Here is a 17826-nt window from a genome sequence, read left to right as displayed (position 1 = left end):
ATCATTATGTGTAATCTCTACTTTGTTTCATGGCACTTGAATTATTCTCTTCTCTTGGTGGCCCATTACAGCTGTGTTCCTGAATTTCTGATTGAGAATACTGTTGGATTTCTAAGTTTCTTACGGCGATTTAATCCAAGAACACTGGAAGAGCAAGGATTTGATTTTTTGAGTCCAATATTAACAGAGGTATTAGTGTTTATGGGGTCTCAGCAAAGGATGCGTAATCCTCATTTAAGAGCACGATTGGCAGAGTGTTTAGAGTCACTACTTCCTCATCATAAAGAGAATCCAGCTTTCAGCACCAGTTCATATGGAGGATTTTTTCGTGAACGCCTTTTTAAAGAACATCCTCATCGCAATCAGGTAAATAGTGATCTTTTTAATGTATATTTATATATAGCGAGCTGGTAGATCTGTACTCTGTTGTTGATTTGATTTTCTTCTGTACATTCAGATAGTGCGCAGTCTTCTGGAAGTTTTTGTGGGAATTGAAATGACAGGTCAGAGTGTTGCTTTTGAACAGAAATTCAATTACAGACGTCCTATGTATGTTGTAATGGATTATTTATGGCAAATTGAAGAGCACAAGGACTGTTTCAGGTAAGTATAGCAAATTATGAGAAATGGAACATATATAACACAGTGATATTCAAATTGACACAGAAAAAATAAAAAAATAAAATTACTGTACACATTTGGTGTACACTATAATTGTTTTGCTCCTCAATACAAGCTATAAAATAAAATAGAATAGAATAAAATAAAATAAAATAAAATAAAATAAAATGTAGGTCTCTAACAAACCAAGTATGAAAACTTCATGTTAATATTCCGGTTAGAAATAAAGAAGAAATCTCAGTTTTTTCCCTACTTTTTGAGCAAAAAGGAAAACCAGAGATTGGAAATCCTGGTTGAGGGTGGGATTTTATAGCAACTTTCTGTTTATTACTTACACCTCTTATTATGAAATATTGTATCCGAAATTATTAAGAAATCTCACAGATGAGTAACAACTGTGAGACTTTTACTATGTGTATGTTCTCTGTAAATCTTTTCCTTTCTGCTCCCCCTCCCCAATGCATATTCATCTCGTCCTGAATTTTTCGTCAGAGCTTAGTAGTGGCGATCCTCCAAGGTTGCTACAAAAACTCTTTAATTGCCTTTTTTTACTTATTTTTCTTTGTACACAATGAAATTAGTAGCAAAAATAAATGTGGTATTGATTGTTTCTTACTGTATCATTTCTCTCTGAAAAAAATAAAGAAATGATTAATTGCAAGCAGTATTACGTAGTGGTCCCCCGATATTACCGCTAAAACTGAGTATGTGGTACAGTATTGCTATTGACTGCTGTGGCACCACCATTCAGATCGCTTTGATCCTCAGGTGCACTCTCTGATGGAGCTGTGCTAGACTCTGGCATATAAGCCAGCCCAGGGTTGAGATAAGCAGTTAGTGAGTGCATACTACAAATATTTTCATTTTGACTATGGTATTGTTGTGGTTGATTCCATTTGTAATCTATGGAACTCTCACATGTCTTGGACTGTTTTTTGCTTGGCAATACAGACTTTAAGATAGCTTGCACTGTTCCTATAGAATTTTATATCTCGTGTTATGAGTAAACATCCTTTTTTGTTTAAGTACATTGCCTTTTTTACAAAAGTGGCACTGAATCGGGACCTATCACATCTGCATATCGGCCTTTGAACAATATTATGAGAATATGGGTTGTAACCAGAAAACATTTACAGCTACTCCTGGCACAAACCATCCAATGTTATAAGGAGCTAACAACAGCTGTTACAGGCAGTGCAAGTGTGAACGACTGTAGAAGGGACGTCTCCCATGTCACTCATGTTTACGACCTTTCCACCGCTTAACGTGAAGAATGGGGCACTTACTGCTGATGACTGTAAATGTATTTTCAGCTTGTCAAATTCCTGACTCTGAGAGACAAAAAACACGTTCTTGTCCGGTATCCCAGAACTGTGCCATCTAATACAAAAATTAGAGGCTTCAGTGAATTCTGCAGAACTTAAGATGCCTACATGTTGGAAGAACAGTTTTCAAAAAAGCATATCTCATTGCAGCCATCCTACAAGGATTAAATACAAAACACAATTTGAAATGTTCATGAGGGCAGGATTATGCAGACACTCTAATCAGGGACATTATAATGTTGACTTACATCGACTCAGAAGTGAGGAACCGTGTGTTGAGGAAATCAGATCAGTCACTAATGAAAGTTATATTAATAGCTCATGGCCACGAAACTACCCATGCAGCTCAGAGTTTGTTTGTGATGGAAGGAGACATTGTGGCTGTGAACACTCTGGCACTGGTTATATAAGGTGTCCTTTCACTACTTATGGGACCCCCAACGGTTCTGTGATCTTGTGAACGACCACTCTAGTTACGAAGTGCCACATCAGAAGCTGTGTCACCACATGGCTGTAAACATTGTTCCCTTCACCTCGCATTCAGTGCGTGCTCTCCAAGAGGTATGTTGTAGCGGTATGTTCTTAGGATGACCACTTTCCTTTGGAAAAAATTTCAGAGATACATTTTACCTTCCAGTTTGAAACTGTGGGCAGTTGTTCTGTTGGAAGTTATAAGGAATAGGATGAGTAAAGCTAAGATTCCACAAGTTGGGCCATGAAACATTATAATACTGATGTTGCTAGGTAAATGAAAAAGTGAAGAAAGGATTAATGAACTAGAGTTAGACTTGCTGAAGTGAACTGGAAAACAAGTTATAGATTTATGGTCAGATTGTCATTGGCTAATAACAGCAGTTGTTCAAAACTGGACAAAAGTAAAAAAAGGAAAAAAGGCTAGGAGGAATGTTGGTGGGATAGAAGGCATTTGTAGTACTGGAGTGGGAGAAAGGAAGAGGGTAGGTTGGTGGAGGACAGGGCCTAATAAATGTTGAGGCCAGGGGGGTTATGGGAATGAAGGATATGTTATAGGGAGGGTTCTCAACTGCACAATTCAGAAAAGATGGTATTAGTAGGAAGAATCCAGATGATGCAGGCTGTGAAGCATTCATTAAAGTGAAGTACAGGGTGTCCACTCAAACCTTCCTGATTTCAAAGGCCCAGGTTTTTCCTAACCACAGTAGATACGAAAACGAAAAATGCACCACATTGTACAGCACCTCAAGAAATTTATTTATCATCAATACACGTCTACCTGTGACCCATTTGTAGCATGAAGAATTGACCCATTTGTAGCATGAAGAGTATCGAGTCTATATTCAGTTTCTTGCCAAGTTCTTTGTAACATTTCCTCTGTTATTGTTGCAATTGCATTAGTGATAATGATGTCACAATGTAGGAATATCGTCCACTTTGGTTGCACACACACGGTCCTTCACAAATCCCCACCTGAAGAGATCAAGCGGCGTAATGTTGGGTGAACATAGTGGCCAGGCAATGGGTCCTCAGCGTCCGATATGACGATTGGGAAATTTCCTATCCAGGAACTTGTGAACAGCTGTTGACTAATGTGGCGGAGCTCCATCTTGTTGAAAAATGATGTTGGGGTGCAAGTTTTGTATCTGAGGGTACCGTATTTACTCGAATCTAAGCCGCACTCGAATCTAAGCCGCACCTGAAAAATGAGACTCGAAATAAAGGAAAAAAAAAAAATTCCCGAATCTAAGCCGCACCTGAAATTTGAGACTCGAAATTCAAGGGGAGAGAAAAGTTTTAGGCCGCACCTCCAAATCGAAACAAAGTTGGTCCGTAGTAATATGAGACACAATTTAGGTCGAATGAATGACGATACAGCTACAGTAGTTTGGTTCGAGTCGTAAGCTTAGCAGTTAAGCTTTACCAGGTAGTCATTGCTATGCGTCAGGCTCTCCGTCCGTATTTATACGGGTACCCTTCCTTTTTCACGTGCTTCGTCTGGTTTGAATCGATTGCTTATTTTGCTTTGATCTGATAAGTGCCGTTCTCTTTGTTATCGGTGTTTACGTCAGTCACTCTAAGCTGAAAATGCATTACTGTACAGTGTCATGCATTGTTTGTCGCATTCTGATAGTGCGTGTTTACAGCCTCTCGCCGCTCGCGGCATGGCTTGCTTTTGTGCACGCTACCGCCGCTTACAATTAAAAAAAAAAGAGAGGAATCGTCTCATTAGCGAAACAATGGCAAGAGACTGCTATTTGTTGTTACTTACACTGCTGCTTTCTTTGATAATGATCAACAAGAACCAAATAATAGACTGCGTATGATACAACATGTTCTGAACGAGAGTTAGGCGAAAATTTTTCTCCGTTTGAAAATCTTTGCGCCCGCTTCTTTAGTACATCAAATTCTGCACAGAAATTAGTCATCTTAGATTTAAAAATCTAGTCAGTTGCCGTGCTTCATTTCTGACTGTATCACTATTAGGCATAAGAATAATACGAATATAAACATGACACGATACGTATATTCTTCCGCGTTTGCTATTGTCTCACTCAAGTTTCGTAGTTTATTAGGCAGACAGGATTTAAATGAGATAGCAGCAAACACGAAAGAATATATGGCAAAATATTTATATTCGTATTATTCTTATGGTGAAGAGAATACTGCATGTGATTCACATTTCATCAGGTTCCTATTAGCAACCATCTATTCTCACAGGTAGGAAAAAATTCAGAACGTAGAGTTGGCCATATTGACAAACATCCCAAACAGTCTTGCTAGTCGGATTTTAGTAGTACATTTAAATTGTGCTACATTCGAAGATGAACAATACAGAATTTGTATTTGCTTCGTTGGATAATGTATGAAAATGCAGTGGTCGAAACTCGGGGCGGAGAAAAAAAAGCTCGTCTTTCACCGTTTTTTTTTTTTTTGACGCAGAGGTTTTGGCACCCGTATTTATCTTTGTGCCTACAAGGCATGCCTGTGTAGCGCTACATATATTCGACGGCAGAAGTTAGTTGTGGCGGCACCTACCAACATTTTTCTGAACTTCCGCTTGCTTTGCACTCGATTCTAAGCCGCAGGCGGTTTTTTGGATTACAAAAACCGGAAAAAAAGTGCGGCTTAGATTCGAGTAAATACGGTACACAAAGTGCTCCAACATGTTCAGATACACTGACCCATTCATTTTTTGTTCCACAAAGAAGAATGGTCCAACAATCCTGTCGTGCATTAGCTAGCACCAGATGTTTAGTTTAGGGCTATCACAAACATGTTCAATGACAATGTGCAGATTTTGCGACCCCAAATCCGAACATTATGCCTGTTAACCCTTCCTGACAGATGATAGGTTGCCTCATCTGAGAATAAACATCTTTCCAGGAAGCTGACATCCATGTCAATATGCTGCAGCATATCCACAGCAAATTGTTGTCGGCATGTTTGTCATTCGGCACCAGATGTTGCAGAATTTGCACTTTGTGAGACACACATGAAGACGCAGGTGAACTACACAATGCAGTGTTGATCGAGGTACATCAAGTTGTGTAGATGTTTGACGAATTGACTTAGGTGGGCTTCTGAGAAACCTTTGTCTGATGTCCTCCAGTGTCTCATCTGAGACTGTGCAACGTGCCCCGCCAGAATGTTTCAGAACACTTCCTTTTGTCAGAAACTTCCTATACCATTCCTTAATTGTTTTCACATCAGGTTGATCACATTCATACACAACGATAATTTCTTTGCACAGTAATCGGCAATTTTGTTTCTGCAAACCACACTACTGCTTGCGCGCTGTGCTGTGGAGTAGCCATTTTCACTTCATGCAATGATGCTGCACTCTGGTGACAATACTGGGCACTTCTGATGCGGGAATATACATTCTTTTAGATGCTTTATGATGTGGTGCATTTTTCATTGTTATATCTACTGTGACGGCATCTCGGGCATATTCTGAGTCGTGGTCACCTTTGTGGTCATAAGGCAAAGACTACCAAATCCACCGGTTAGTCCCTCAGCCGTTAGGGGTAAAACCCAATGGGACTCGGGGCAAGTAAGGCTAGCAACCTGCTTCCCTGGTACTTTAAATATGATGCTGCAACAATCAGAGCAAAATGCCTCGGACCTTTTAAGGTGACGGAGTCCCACCTCTAACTGACAAACCAGGGACTCCTAAGATACGACTTGGCAAACAAATGGTAATGAGATGGGAAGCTATTAGTATCAATGGGGGCTACTCTGGGAAGAAAGTAGAGCTGGCAGAGGCTGCAAGTAAGATGGGACTGGATGTTTTAGCTGTTAGTGACATTCGGGTAAGGGGTGAGAAAGAAGAGGAAGTGGGAGAATACAAGGTCTACCTGTCAGGAGTCAAAGCAGGAATAGCACAATGGGGTGTAGGGCTTTACATCAGGAAAGAAATGGAACCCAGCGTAGTTGCAATAAGGTATGTAAACGAACGACTGATGTGGATAGATTTGACAGTGTCTAGCAAGAAAATTAGGATTGTGTCAGTATATTCGCATTGTGAAGGGACAGATCAAGATTAGATGGATAGTTTTTATGAGGCACTCAGTGATGTAGTTGTTAGAGTAAAGGACAAGGACAGTGTTCTGCTCATGGGTGATTTTAACGCCAGGATTGGAAATCGAACAGAAGGGTATGAAAAGGTTATGGGTAAATTTGGAGAGGATATGGAAGCCAACAGGAATGGGAAACAATTCTTGGATTTCTGTGCCAGTATGGGCTTAGTAATCACAAACTCCTTTTTTAAACATAATAACATTCACTGGTATACTTGGGAAGGCAGGGGAACCAGATCTGTCATTGACTATATAACAACAGATCAGGAATTCAGGAAGGCTGTGAGGGACACACGTGTATTCAGGGGATTCTCTGATGACACTGATCATTATTTAATCTGCAGTGAAATTGGGATTGTGAGGCCGAAAGTGCAGGAGGTCAGGTCCATATGTAGGAGGATAAGAGTCGAGAAACTTCAGGATAAGGAAATCAGGCACAAGTACATAACAGCGATCTCAGAAAGGTACCAGTTAGTTGAATGTAGTCAATTACAGCCATTGGAAAAGGAATGGACAAGGTACAGGGACACAGTACTAGAAGTGGCTAAAGAATGTCTTGGAACAGTAGTGTGTAAAAGTAGGATGAAGCAAACAGCGAGGTGGAATGACACAGTCAAGGCAGCCTGTAAAAGGAAAAAGAAGGCGTATCAAAAATGGCTACATAGTAGAACTCAGGTAGACAGAGAAAGTTATGTTGAAGAAAGAAACAAAGCCAAATAGATACTTGCAGCATCCAGGAAGAAATCTTGGGAAGGCTTTGGAAACAGGTTGGAGACTATGGGTCAAGCTGCTGGAAAACCATTCTGGAGTGTAATTAACAGTCTTCGAAAGGGAGGTAAGAAGGAAATGACAAGTATTTTGGACAGGTCAGGAAAACTGCTGGTGAATCCTGTGGATGCCTTGGGCAGATGGAGGGAATATTTTGAAGAGTTGCTCAACGTAGGTGAAAATGCGATCAGAAATGTTTCAGATTTCGAGGTAGAATGGGATAGGAATGATGATGGAAATAGGATCACATTTGAGGAAGTGGAGAAAATGGTCAATAGATTGCAGTGCAATAAAGCAGCTGGGGTGGATGAAATTAAGTTGGAACTCGTCAAATACAGTGGAATGTCAGGTCTTAAATGGCTACACAGGATAATTGAAATGGCCTGGGAGTCGGGACAGGTTCCATCAGACTGGACAAAAGCGGTAATCACACCAATCTTTAAACATGGAAACAGAAAAGATTGTAACAACTACAGAGGTATCTCTTTAATCAGCGTTGTGGGTAAAATCTTCTCAGGTATTGTTGAAAGGAAAGTGCGAGTATTAGTTGAGGACCAATTGGATGAAAATCAGTGTGGGTTTAGGCCTCTTAGAGGTTGTCAGGACCAGATCTTTAGCTTACGGCAAATAATGGAGAAGTGTTAGGAGTGGAACAGGGAATTGTATCTATGCTTTATAGATCTAGAAAAGGCATATGACTGGGTTCCTAGGAGGAAGTTATTGTCTGTTCTAAGAGGTTATGGAATAGGAGGCAAACTTTTGCAAGCAATTAAAGGTCTTTACATGGATAGTCAGGCAGCAGTTAGAGTTGACGGTAAATTGAGTTCATGGTTCAGAGTAGTTTCAGGGGTAATACAAGGCTGCAACCTGTCTCCACTGTTGTTCATATTATTTATGGATCATATGTTGAAAACAATAGACTGGCTGGGTGAGATTAATATATGTGCACTCAAAATAAGCTGTCTTGCATATGCGGATGACTTAGTTGTGATGATAGATTCGATTGAAAGCTTGCAAAGTAATATTTCAGAGCTAGATCAGAAATGTAAGGACTATGGTATGAAGATTAGCATCTCCAAAACGAAAGTAATGTCAATAGGAAAGAAATATAAACCGGTTGAGTGCCAAATAGGAGGAACAAAGTTAGAACAGGTGGACGGTTTCAAGTACTTAGGATGCATATTCTCACAGGATGGCAACATAGTGAAAGAACTGGAAGCGAGGTGTAGCAAAGCTAATGCAGTGAGCGCTCAGCTATGATCTACTCTCTTCTGCAAGAAGGAAGTCAGTACCAAGACTAAGTTATCTGTGCACCGTTCAATCTTTCGACCAACTTTGTTGTATGGGAGCGAAAGCTGGGTGGATTAAGGTTACCTTATCAACAAGGTTGAGGTTACGGATATGAAAGTAGCTAGGATGATTGCAGGTACTGGTAGATGGGAACAATGGCAGGAGGGTGTCCACAATGAGGAAATCAAAGAAAAACTGGGAATGAACTCTATAGATGTAGCAGTCAGGGCAAACAGGCTTAGATGGTGGGGTCATGTTACCCGCATGGGAGAAGCAAGGTTACCCAAGAGACTCATGGGTTCAGCAGTAGAGGGTAGGAGGAGTCGGGGCAGACCAAGGAGAAGGTACCTGGATTTGGTTAAGAATGATTTTGAAGTAATAGGCTTAACATCAGAAGAGGCACCAATGTTAGCAGTGAATAGGGGATCATGGAGGAATTTTATAAGGGGGGCTATGCTCCAGACTGAACGCTGAAAGGCATAATCAGTCTTAAATGATGATGATGATATCTACTGTGACTTTTCTCTCCTGAGTCCTTGAAAGCAGGGAAGTTTGAGTGGGACACCCTGTACGTTATGTTGGGCAGTGTGCTTGGCAACCGGATGGTCCAGCTGTTTCTTGACCACAGTTTGGCAATAACCATTCATATGGACGGCTTGTTAGTTTACATGCCCATGCAGAAACCAGCACAGTGATTGCAATTCAGTATCCTTGCCATTGTCACAGAGAATAGGATGGGAATCCATGTGAAGACTTGTGTAAATGAGGAAATCGATCATGAAGGATATGCTTTGAGAGATATAGACTGTCTTTATAATTACTGTCGCACAGCAGATCAATTACTTCAAGCTGCATATCAGTGTGGTTTAGATACTGGATGTGTTTTCATTTTCCCATTTAGGGGTGCTGTAAATTCTGGTTTCTTTCCCTGCATGAATAGTGCTGCATCTGCAGAAACATAAATGTTTAAATTCCATGAGAAACCTATATATTCTACATTCTCTTCAATGTTGCTAAAAATGTTACACCTAGCTGTGTGTGTCTACACTTTAATGGAGCACTAAAGTATACGCAACAGACTCTTTGCAAAGGTTTTGCAAACCACCTCTGAATATATTCTACATGGGATATGTGGTTGCCATTTTTGATAATGGCACCACGTGAAACATTTCTACCTGAAGTGGACATAAATGTCCAGCAGCAACTACCAAATATTCCTTTATTAAATCACCGTCCATGAAAGAGCGCAAGGACTTTGCTAAAAGTAGTGCAGCTTTGTAGCTCATGCAGGTGTTACACTCAGATAATTTTTCTTTCTCTCTTTTCTTCTCCTCAGGTGAGCTACTTTTTAAGTTTTAAAATTTTTTTGTACATGCTCAGGTCCTTCACAATCGTTCTTTGAGGTGGTAGGGCATTTAGTGTCTTTGTAAATTGTTTCTCTTGGAAGTATTCAGTGTCTTATGAACACTCAACATTTTGCGATCTTTTTGTGTAAAATGAGATTTTATGCAGTGTTGATTAAAATGTGAAGAATTTCTTGGCGCTACACAATTCCAACTCACCATTGCTGCTACTAGACTACACCACTATCAAAACTGACTCTCCCGCATTTTACTATTTGTTCTTTTCCTGTGTTGTTTTGACTGCTTGGTGCATGCGCATTTCCTTCACTCCCTACCATGCCATAACTGCTCTGCTTGCAAGCAAGAGCCGGAGAGGGCACATGTGCTCTTGCTCATAATAAGTGAGTTGTTAAGCCCAGAAGTAGAGGCACAACTCTTGCCTGTTTTAGATGTTCTGGAAAGTTATCTGAGCTGAAAGACTTTTGCACTGTGTCAGTTAATCGGCCATTATAGGCTGCCTAAGCATGCTTGAAGTACACAAATTGGCACTTCACCTATGCCTACCGACATAAATTTTTGTATTGTTTTCCTGACTTTATATTGTGTGTTGGGTAACAGTGTCATTGTACTTTCCACAAAATTTTTTACAGGAACATCATTTGATGTTGAGATTTTTTGTTTTAGTTTCTCTGCCAGACCTGAAAATTATTCATTCAGAAAATTTACTACTTTCTGGTGATCATTTTTCACCCCACACCTGTGTTTTATCTGTAAGTTGTTATGATTCTTTCTCTGTTTACCTATTTGTTGTTTTACGATATTCCATACTGCTTTGTTTCATCTTCAGCATTAAGTATTGTTTTGTCATTTGCTGGCGTTTTTGCAGCAAGTGATGCTTTCCTGTACATGTTTCTGCATCTTTGATAATAGCTCTTACAGAATTGAGATATTTCATGATCCAGGGTGAGATCTTATACCTGCTGTTATTCACGTGTTTTTATTGGTCATTGATCGAATTTTCAGTACATTACTGGTCATATAAATTGCTACACCAAGAAGAAATGCAGATGATAAATGGGTATTCATTGGACAAATATATTATACTAGAACTGACATGTGATTATGTTTTCATGCAATTTGGGTGCATAGATCCTGAGAAATCAGTACCCAGAACAACCACATCTGGCTGTAATAATGACCTTTATACGCTTGGGCATTGAGTCAAACAGAGCTTGAATGGCGTGTACAGGTACAGCTACCCATGCAGCTTCAACACGATACAACAGTTCGTCAAGAGTAGTGACTGGTGTATTGTGACGAGCCAGTTGCTCGGCCACCATTGACCAGACGTTTTCAATTGGTGAGAGAGAGATCTGGAGAATGTGCTGGCCAGGGCAGCAGTTGAACATTTTCTGTATCCAGAAAGGCCCGTACAGGACCTGGAACATGTGGTCATGCATTATCCTGCTGAAATGTAGGGTTTCGCAGGGATCGAATGAAGGGTAGACCCATGGGTCGTAACACATTTGAAATGTAACGTCCACTGTTCAAAGTGCCCTCAATGCGAACAAGAGGTGACCAAGACGTGTAACTAATGGCACCCCATGCCATCACGTCGGGTGATACACCAGTATGGCGATGACGAATACACGCTTCCAATGTACGTTCACTGCGATGTCGCCAAACACGGATGTGACCATCATGATGCTGTAAACAGAACCTCGATTCATCCGAAAAAATAACGTTTTGCCATTCGTGTACCCAGGTTTGTCATTGAGTATATCATCGCAGACACTCCTGTCTGTGATGCAGCGTCAAGGGTAACCGCAGCCATGGTCTCCAAGCTGATAGTCCATGCTGCTGCAAATGTCGTCAAACTGTTTGTGCAGATGGTTGTTGTCTTGCAAACGTCCCCATCTGTTGACTCAGGGATCGAGACGTGGCTGCAAGATCCATTACAGCAATGCGGATAAGATGCATGTCATCTCAACTGCTAGTGTTACGAGGCTGTTGGGATCCAGCATGGCGTTCCGTATTACCCTCCTGAACCCACCGACTCCATATTCTGCTAACAGTCATTGGATCTCGACCAACGCGAGCAGCAGTGTTGTGATACGATAAACTGCAATCGCGATAGGCTACGATCCAACCTTTATCAAAGTCGGGAACATGATGGTACGCATTTCTCCTCCTTACACGAGGCATCACAACAATGTTTCACCAGGCAACTCCGGTCAACTGCTGTTTGTGTATGAGAAATCGGATGGAAACTTTCCTCATGTCTGCACGTTGTAGGTGTCGCCACCGGCTGCAATCTTGTGTGAATGCTCTGAAAACCTAATCATTTGCATATCACAGCATCTTCTTCCTGTCGGTTAAATTTCGTGTCTGTAGCACGTCATCTTTGTGCTGTAGCAATTTTAATGGCCAGTAGTGTACTTTAGGAAATAACTGCTCAAAGTTAAGTTTAAATACTGCACAGAACTTGGTTGCTGGTGTGTGTGTGTGTGTGTGTGTGTGTGTGTGTGTGTGTGTGTAATACAATTGGATAGATAAAAAAACCTATTCAACAAGTGGCAGCAGGAGAGAACCCATTTAAGAGATGGAAATATGCAAGCTTCCAGAGCCAGTGGCTCCTTCCAGCAGAATGGTTGAAGGTAAAGGAAGAGGGATGAAGAAAAAGGACTGGCAAGGTTTAGGAAATTGGGAGAGTTATGGAAAAGTTGCCCCCAACCCTGGGTCAAGGGAGACTTACTAAACAGGATGAGAAGAAAAGTTTGATTGTTGTTGCCTGCACCAGATGAGATTTGGAAACCTGAAAACATGATGGTGGAGACAGGATAGTAAGCAAGACAGGGATCACTAAAAACACATCTTGCAAGGGTCTCTATGAGCAGAAAGCCAAGTGCATTATACTTGTAGACAAGAGAAAGGGGGGGGGGGGGGAGAGAGGAAAGGACAGAAAATAAAATATATAGTGAAGAAAGGGAATAATTACTGAAAAGAAATGCTGAGACCACGAAAGTTAATGGAAATTTAGGCCACGTGGGTGAAAAGCACCAAGCACACGTTGAAATGCCAGTTCTCTCCTGCAGAGTTCTGAGAAACAGGTGTCGAGGTGTGGGGGCAGAATCCAGATATCATACATGGTGAAACGGGCATTGAGGTCACAACTGTCATGTTGTAGCTTACTCTGCTACAGGACATTGTGTGTTGTCAGCATACAACCTGTGCCCATGCCCATTCATCATAATTTATAAGTTTGTGGTAGTCATGGAAATATAGAAAGCAAAATGGTGTTTATATAACACTGGTACATGACATGACGTTTCACAGGTGGCTCTCCCTTTGATAGTATATGTTTTGCCATTTGCAGGACTGGTATAGGTGTTGTTGTTGTTGGTGGGTGCATATAGAAAGTCTTACAGTGGGGACAGTCACAGGGATAGGAGCCATAGGGTAGGGATATGGGTGCAAAAGGAGTGTAGTATCTGACCAGGAGATTCGTGGTGGGGGGACAAAAAGCTATTCTAGGTGTGGTGGGCAAAGTATAAGACAGAATGGATCTAATTACAGGGCATGATTTTAGTAAGTCACAGCCTTGTTGAAGAAGCTGATTACTTAATTCAAGAGTAACAAGAGGTTACGCCTAAGTTGTTTTTTGGAGGGATGAGCAGTATTAGGATTGGATGTGATAGCTGAGGAAGTCTCCTCTTGAACTGGTGAAGTAGTTACATCCAATGAAGGCTGATGTGAGAATACTAAAGAGTCTGCATCTGAACAGATATGTTTGCCTCAAATGCAAAACTTGCACGGGAAGGAACATTTGTCGTGGAAAGTATGACAAGTATCGAAATGGATGCACTGTACTTTATTTGTAGGTTTAATGTGAAAAGAAGTGTGTATCTGACCCTCGATGAGGATGAGGTCAACATTAAGGAAGTGGCATGAGATTTGGAACATGACCATGTGAAATTTAATTGGGAGAATGTATTTGGAGATTCCAACAGTTTTAACTGGCCAGCCTCACAATGAGTCCATATGGCAAAAATGTCATCAATGTATCGAAACCGAACCAGGAGCTGAAGGCTTTTGGATCCCAGTAGATCTTTTTTTAAGTGACCCATGAAAAAGTTGGCACAGAAAGGAGCTATCGTGGTTTCCATGGCTATACCTCTGATATGTTTGTATGTCTGCCCCTGAAAGGTAAAGTAGTTGTTGCTAAGTATAAAGTTGGTTAAGGTGTGCAGGAAGTATGTCATAGGTTTGAAATCAAGTGGACGCTGGTCGCACTAATGTCCAGAAGCAGACCGACCATGTACATCGAGAGTGTTATTATAGAGGAAGGTGGTATTAATGGTAACAAGCAAGGCTATGTTGTGGGTTTGGGATGGACACAGATTTCAGACACTCTAGGAAATTGTTGGTGTCTCTAATATAGCAGGGGAGTCCTTGTACTATAGGTTTCAAGTGTTGATCAACCAAACAGTATTAGGTTCGGTGGGTGCTTTGATGTCAGCAAGTATGAGACGGCCAGGGTGATTTGGTTTGTGGATCTTAGGAAGAGGTAAAAGGTGAGACCGTGTGGTTTGGATGAGGTAAGTAGTTCTGTGGATTGAGTTGTTAGTTCTTGTGAGGGATCTGTGGGTTTAAGGTGGGACTGTAGACCAGTTTGTAGCACAGGGATGGGATCTTGATGGTAGATGCTGCATGTGGAAGCATTAGGAAGCTGTAATAGACCCTTGCTTACATACTACCATCAGGTAAGTACCATAGTGGTAGATTCCTTGTCTGCTGAGAGGAGTCATCAGTTTTTAGGGAACGAAGAGAATGGAATTCTGCAGAGGACAGGTTAGGCTCATGTTGTTGGGTCCTGAGAAAGAGTGGTGAAGAAATGCTGTATATTAGGAATTCTTGGAAGGCGTGTGAGGTAGTGGTGGTGGTTCAAGTTGGGGTCTTGGTCAGAATGTCCAAGACAGGACTCAATGTCAGATGTGCTGTTGGAAAAGTTTTGGGATTCTGTTTGTAAAGTGATACTTCCAGGTTATGTTAGTGTGTAGGAAAAGTCACTTGCTTAATAGTTGTGAAGTAGAAATGAGCCACGGAGTTCATTTATTATTATGTCCACAGTGGTATATAGAGAAAAGTGATATTCCTTGATATATGAATATTGTAAGAACATGGTTGTCTTTTTCTGATGCTTCCATTGTGTGATGATGAATTTTTATAATTAACAGGCAGCTGGCTGCTGAGGCTGAGAGCAATATGGAAGCTGTATCTCCACCCATCTTTCTGCGTTTCATTAATCTTCTAATGAATGATGCTGTATTCCTTTTGGATGAAGCACTTAGCAACATGGCACAGTTGAGACAGATGCAAGCAGCAAGGCAAGACAGTTTAATGGTTTTTTGTTATTTTAATTTGTTCGTGAGAGAGTTATTTCAGATGTATTGTGGATGATGTGCCTGTATGGATTCATATATTCCTCATAAGTTAATGAAAGAAATTAAAAGTGTTTAAACCTATTATCATATAACAGATATCTGATTTACAAACCATTTTTGTTTGTGTTATCTACAGTAAATATAATATATATATATATATTTTTTAAATTTCACAGAGATTCTGGAGAATGGAGACAACTTCCAACTCACGAACAAGAACAGAATGAAGCACTGTTTCAAAATACTGGCATGATTGCACGGTAAGTGTATTAGGCTAGTACTCATTGCACTGCAACACAACTGTAGCTTACCTTCCTCTGTTATTTATGATCAACAATAAAAGGAGCTTCATGCTCTTTTAATCTATGTGACCTGTGGATTAGAGACTACTTTAAGCATACAAAAACATGGTAAATTTCCAGGAGCACACATACCTTGAAACTATAATATGGATGACACTTGAAAGATTTAAAGTTGTTTAGTTGATAAGAGTTGTCTTTAATCATATTATCAGCCCACATTTTGCGTAGGTGTAATTGGTTTTATTACAGTTTTGAAGGGCTGCTGATTGGACTCATAAATTATAGTAGCTTTGTATGCCGATTGGCACAGCCGAATGGCAACAAACCAGTAAGTTGCCATTATTTTCTGGCAATTGTTTTTCACTAACATAGCTTTGATCTGGGCACTGTTTCCCCCACTTTGCTTCTCAGTTCTGTTGTTTAGAATTGGAAGATTTGTCTTTAACATAATTTTACTGTTATCTACTAACCCATGAAATCAAACACTGCCATGTCACATTAGCAGCTGCAGTACTATGGTTGAAAACTTGGTTCATTAGTTGTGCTGCAGCAGAGCTTTCATGTGAAAATGAGAGTTTGCTCTATCTGAGAGAAATGGTTTCAGATCTGATTATGAAAAAGATTTATTTGTTCACTAGCAAGTACCTCAGATTTGTTGCAGTGCTACTCGAAGAAAGTGTTTGTGTTTAAATTCTATTTATTGAAGTGCTTCTGGATACAAAATGTTTTTATTTCACCATTTAGTGTGTACATGAATAAATTTGAAGGCTTTCCAACACATAAGCAGACCATTTACAGGTGTCTATGCAAGAAACCAAATTTAGCTCACACACTTGTAGTGATTGTCCATGTGCTTTGTTCATGGTCATTGGAAATGCAAATTGCCCCAAAAACTGCAAACATTTGAATACAAATCGCATATCTGTGAGAATCATTGGGATGTGTGGCAGAACTAAATCTTCTCTTGTAAATTTTCCATTTCAGATTTTAGCTTCAGTGATATCTTTCAAGTCCTTTTCACTGAAAGCCTGGTAGGCCTACATCACAAAGGCATAGTGGATGTATGTTTTGAAGAAGAATAATGGACTTGTCCATTTTCAGTATTAAAACGTGTGGCAGCATGCCTGACAAATCAAGTGAATTCAAGAATCCTGTTGAATAATTGACAACTTTATCTTGATTCATTACAGTACTGATGGATTCAAATGTTGTTACTTGACCTAGTGTTTTGTTTTGAATACTGAATTTATGGCATTGTCATCATTATTTTTGGCTGACAATACAGCACATGCTCTGAACACTGATTATTTCTGTAATTCTGTGTGACATTTGGGAAAACTTTGTTAATCACTTTGTGTTTGTTGTGATTTTACAGAAGTTTGTGGTAATGTCATGCATTGTGTGGATTCATCAGTTGCCAATTTCCCCATTCCCAGTATCCAGCAATTGTTTTGTGAAACATTCAGCAGATACGTCATGTTGTAGTTGTACAGACATATTGGTCTTCAGAGTCAGTTTCTGTATGTCACCACACCCTTATCGTTGCCTTCCAGTACCTCATTGACTCTCTTTCTGCACTCTTTGAGCCATCCACACTGGAGAAGGTGGTTATTTAGGCAATTGACAAGTGGTCACAGTAACGTTACTGGACATTGCATAATTATTACATCTATGTCAGAGAAGTCGCTATGTAATACATACTCAGTGCTACCTGAGTGAAACTGGGCTAAGTCACTAGTAGTTAATAATTAGAACAGCAACATTCCAGAGACAAAGTCAGATTAATGAAAAGCTGTTCCTGGCACGAAGAAAAAAAGATGCTTGGAGAAGGTGTTCAACAGAAGCAGTTAAATATGGAGGAATAGTAATAAAGGAACAACTTCCAAGTATTATTTGCAGAAGGTCTGCATAGGAATAGGCAATGACCTTGCCGCAGTGGATACACTGGTTCCTGTGAGATCACCGAGGTTAAGCGCTGTCGGTCATGGTAAGCACTTGGATGGGTGACCATCCAGGCTGCCATGCGCTGTTGCCATTTTTCAGGGTGCACTCAGCCTCGTGATGCCAATTGAGGAACTTTGAGGAGCTGCTCGACCAAATAGTAGCGGCTTCGGTCAAGAATACCATCATAACAACCGGAGAGCTGTGTGCTGACCCCACGCCCCTCCTATCCGCAT

General features: G+C 40.5%; 1 protein-coding gene across 2 annotated transcripts in view; it reads left to right on the top strand.

Moving 5' to 3' along the window:
• The window catches only part of LOC126176036 (ubiquitin conjugation factor E4 A), a 114834-nt gene that overhangs the window by 37402 nt on the left and 59606 nt on the right, over window positions 1-17826 (top strand). For both annotated transcript variants that reach the window (XM_049923170.1, XM_049923178.1), the window contains exons 3-6: window positions 72-366; window positions 458-603; window positions 15141-15290; window positions 15524-15607. In XM_049923170.1, coding sequence (XP_049779127.1) covers window positions 72-366; window positions 458-603; window positions 15141-15290; window positions 15524-15607 — 675 coding nt within the window. The remainder of the gene's footprint in view (window positions 1-71; window positions 367-457; window positions 604-15140; window positions 15291-15523; window positions 15608-17826) is intronic.

This window comes from Schistocerca cancellata, chromosome 1 (genome assembly GCF_023864275.1).
Source record: "Schistocerca cancellata isolate TAMUIC-IGC-003103 chromosome 1, iqSchCanc2.1, whole genome shotgun sequence".
In the NCBI taxonomy this organism is placed as follows: Eukaryota; Metazoa; Arthropoda; class Insecta; order Orthoptera; family Acrididae; genus Schistocerca; species Schistocerca cancellata.
The sequence above is the reverse complement of the archived record's forward strand: the minus strand, read 5'-3'. Positions and strand labels throughout refer to the sequence as shown.